Source organism: Cynoglossus semilaevis, chromosome 10 (assembly GCF_000523025.1).
Source record: "Cynoglossus semilaevis isolate Cse_v1.0 chromosome 10, Cse_v1.0, whole genome shotgun sequence".
In the NCBI taxonomy this organism is placed as follows: Eukaryota; Metazoa; Chordata; class Actinopteri; order Pleuronectiformes; family Cynoglossidae; genus Cynoglossus; species Cynoglossus semilaevis.
In genome coordinates, this window is record NC_024316.1 from 19,620,490 (window position 1) to 19,623,627 (window position 3,138).

The following is a 3,138-nucleotide window of genomic DNA, read 5'->3' on the forward strand; positions in this document are numbered from 1 at the left end:
TTCAGCTATTTGGTCTTCTTTTTTTTAGTCCTTTTCTGCTGTAGCCCACATGCAGTGAAACCCATGGTTCGTCTTTCACTGCTGAGGTATAAAACAGGTATAAAAGGTATAAAAGAAAGAATAGGTATAAAATAGTAAGAAGCTGGAAATGCGTGCAAACAATGGGTTATTTGATTTCCATTGGCTTTTATTATTTTCTAAGAGCCCCAGGCATAATTATAATCAACAACTCCATAAATTTCTCCAGGGACAATCAATGTCAATACTTGAAAGAGTGGACACTCGCCCAGAACTCCTCCCTGAGCCGGTCCAGCCACCTCTGCAGAATGGAACCGATCCTGGAGCAGCCACCAGTTTTGACACCAGTTCCCTGTACCAGGTGACCCTGCAGGCCCAGGGTCGGGGCCAGAGCCAGAAACCTCTCAGTTCTGTAGGGGTCACAGGTCAGGGTCCCACGGAGACCGGCGCCGAGGTACCAACACAGAAGTCTTTAATGGTCTCGGCCCAGGACTGTGACTCTGGTCAGACTATGTGTATCTGTTTCAGGACCAGGTGACGGAGAAGCACACGGCAGGACAGAGCTGCGACAGGTACAAACCTCAGTCGTCAGCGATGACATCACATCCTGTGACGTCCAGATGGTCTTTAATAGTCTTTGATTGTTTGGACCAGGAACCATCGTTACTCCATGGTTTACAGTCCATTCAGTTCTACAGCGAGGTGCATTTAAACACAGGTAACCATGACGACGCTGAACGTCACCCACTAGACAGAAGAGAGAAGAACCTGGAGGAAACCAGTGAAACCAGTGAAACCAGTGAAACCAGTGAAAGTCACAGGACAACGTGTCTGTGTCTCATAGATCAGTGATGTAATAATAATAGTCACCACCAGGGTCATGAACCAGCGTGTGTGTGTGTGTGTGTTACTGGAGGTCAGGATGATAAACACCTGTCTTTCTGACCTCTGACCTCTGACCCAGTGTCAACTCTGATGCCACCTCTGGGAAGGAGCTGAGCGACGGCTACGAAGGGACGCACGGCTGCAAAGGTGAAGCCAAAGTCCGCAAACACCATCGCAGGTCCACACGAACACGATCTCGTCAGGAGAAGACCAGCAGGCCCAAACTGAGCATGCTCAATGTGAGTGTCCACATCCAGGGTCACGGTCGGACCTGGGGGGGGGCACGTGTGTGTAACAGATGCTCAGTGGCGCCCTCAGCTGACTGTAAATGTCTGCTCCCCCAGGTGTGTACCACAGGTGATAAGATGGTGGAGTGTCAGCTGGAAACCCATAACCACAAGATGGTGACCTTCAAGTTTGACCTGGATGGAGACGCACCAGAGGAGATCGCTACCTACATGGTAGACAGGGGGCGCTGTTTTTCTTGTCCTAAATGTTGCTCTCAGTCTTTACGTGTGTGTGTGTGTGTAGCTGATTGGTCTCAGTCAGTCATTCACTGTATCTGAATCTGAGGAGGGGTCACACCCCCCCACCCCCTCCCTGACTGTCTTCTCCTCCGCTCGTCCTCAGGTGGAGAATGACTTTATTTTACTTTTGGAGAAAGAGATGTTCATCGAGCAGCTGAAGGACATTGTGGACAGAGTGAAGGACATGCTGAGCGAGGACATCGAGGGCCGGACCACGTCAGATCAGAGCTGGAACAAAGAAAATGAAGGAGGCGACGCCACGAGGACTGAGGTGAGAACGGAACGGCCCAGAAGAGAAGCCAAAAAGACTGACATGAAAGTTTAATTTCACTCAGGTTCCAGGTAAAATTCATGGCCTTCAAACATTTCTGTCTTTTTCTTTGGGTTTGAAGGCGTCAGCGGCCAACGCTGCACAGCAGGTTTACCAACAGAACGGTAACGGCTCCTCACTTCATATTTACTCTTATTATTATTATCTATAAGATGAGTTCAGTGGTGGGGGGGGTACTGAGACCACCTGTCTGTCCTTCACAGTCCTTCACACTGGGAAACGCTGGTTCATCATCTGTCCTGTGGCTGAGACGTCAGACAAAGACAAACGTCCACCTCCAGGTCTGTAACATCATCGTCTTTTATTTATTTAGGGTAAAGGGGGCGTGGCTGAGTTCATGGGGGCGTGTCCGACGAACTGGTGTGTTTAAGACTGTGACAGTTACATGAGACCGTGTGGCTCTGGTACTGTTGTCCAGGTGGATTTACACCCTGCTGGTGGAATGACTGAACTGTTTTTTTTTTCTTCTTTCTCCACCACCTCAGACTCCGCCCCCCTGACGGTCAGCTCCACCTCCGACCCTGCCGCGGTTTCATCCTCACCGTCCTGCCTGACGTCGGTCCAGACTCCAGAACCAAACCCGGTCCAGCCTGTGGTCCAGCAGGAGCAGCCAGGTGTTAAAGACCAGGCGGTCGGACGTCAGACCCCCCCTCCTGTGGACGAGCTCTGTATGTCCGACATGCCCTGCTGTGCGGTCGTGCCCCCCGTCTCCGTAGAGGTCGCTCCCTCCGGTTCAAACGTCTGCGGCGAGTCGGGCTCCTCTCAGCCTGACGAGAAGGTGGGAGAGCCCCCCCCCCCTCAGCTCTTCTCCCATCAGGCCGTGGTCCTCCAGCAGCCCCATGCCACGCCCATGCAGCCTGGCACCGTGACATCACAGCCTCAGAGTCCGGCCCACCTCAGCTCCCAGAATTCTCAGTCGTCCAGCCAGCAGCCGTCTACGGGGGGGGCGCCGGGGGAGTCGGACAGCGAGGGACCGCGGAGGGTGGAGTTCGTGGACCGAACCATTAAAACGCTGGACGAGAAGCTGAGGAACCTGCTGTACCAGGAACATCCACAAACCCAGGCCTCGAACGCCACCTCTGACCCCCAGGCCTGCTGCAGCGAGGAGGCCCACTCCCCCACCGTGTCGGAGAGACAGGTCACTGAGGGCGTGACCTTACAGGTGAGGTGAAGGTTACTGTAGAGTTGACTTTAACTGAGACCAAGTTTAAACCTGTGTCAATGTCAGAGTGACCTGAGGTCAGGGGAGGTCGCTGACCTGACTTAACAAACTCCTGCCCACCCTCTCACCCACCCTCTCACCCCCCCTCTCACCCTCCCACCCACCCCCTCCCCCACCTCCCCTCCTCCACCCCCTCTCGCACCACCGCAGCACCC

General features: G+C 53.7%; 1 protein-coding gene across 1 annotated transcript in view; it reads left to right on the forward strand.

Annotated features, from left to right (window-relative positions):
• The first annotated feature begins 256 nt into the window (after positions 1–256).
• The window catches only part of LOC103385550 (serine/threonine-protein kinase WNK2-like), a 17,233-nt gene continuing 14,351 nt past the window's right edge, over positions 257–3,138 (forward strand). The window contains exons 1-8 of the mRNA XM_025059167.1: positions 257–472; positions 547–590; positions 983–1,142; positions 1,248–1,364; positions 1,534–1,701; positions 1,823–1,865; positions 1,965–2,042; positions 2,247–2,923. Coding sequence (XP_024914935.1) covers positions 257–472; positions 547–590; positions 983–1,142; positions 1,248–1,364; positions 1,534–1,701; positions 1,823–1,865; positions 1,965–2,042; positions 2,247–2,923 — 1,503 coding nt within the window. The remainder of the gene's footprint in view (positions 473–546; positions 591–982; positions 1,143–1,247; positions 1,365–1,533; positions 1,702–1,822; positions 1,866–1,964; positions 2,043–2,246; positions 2,924–3,138) is intronic.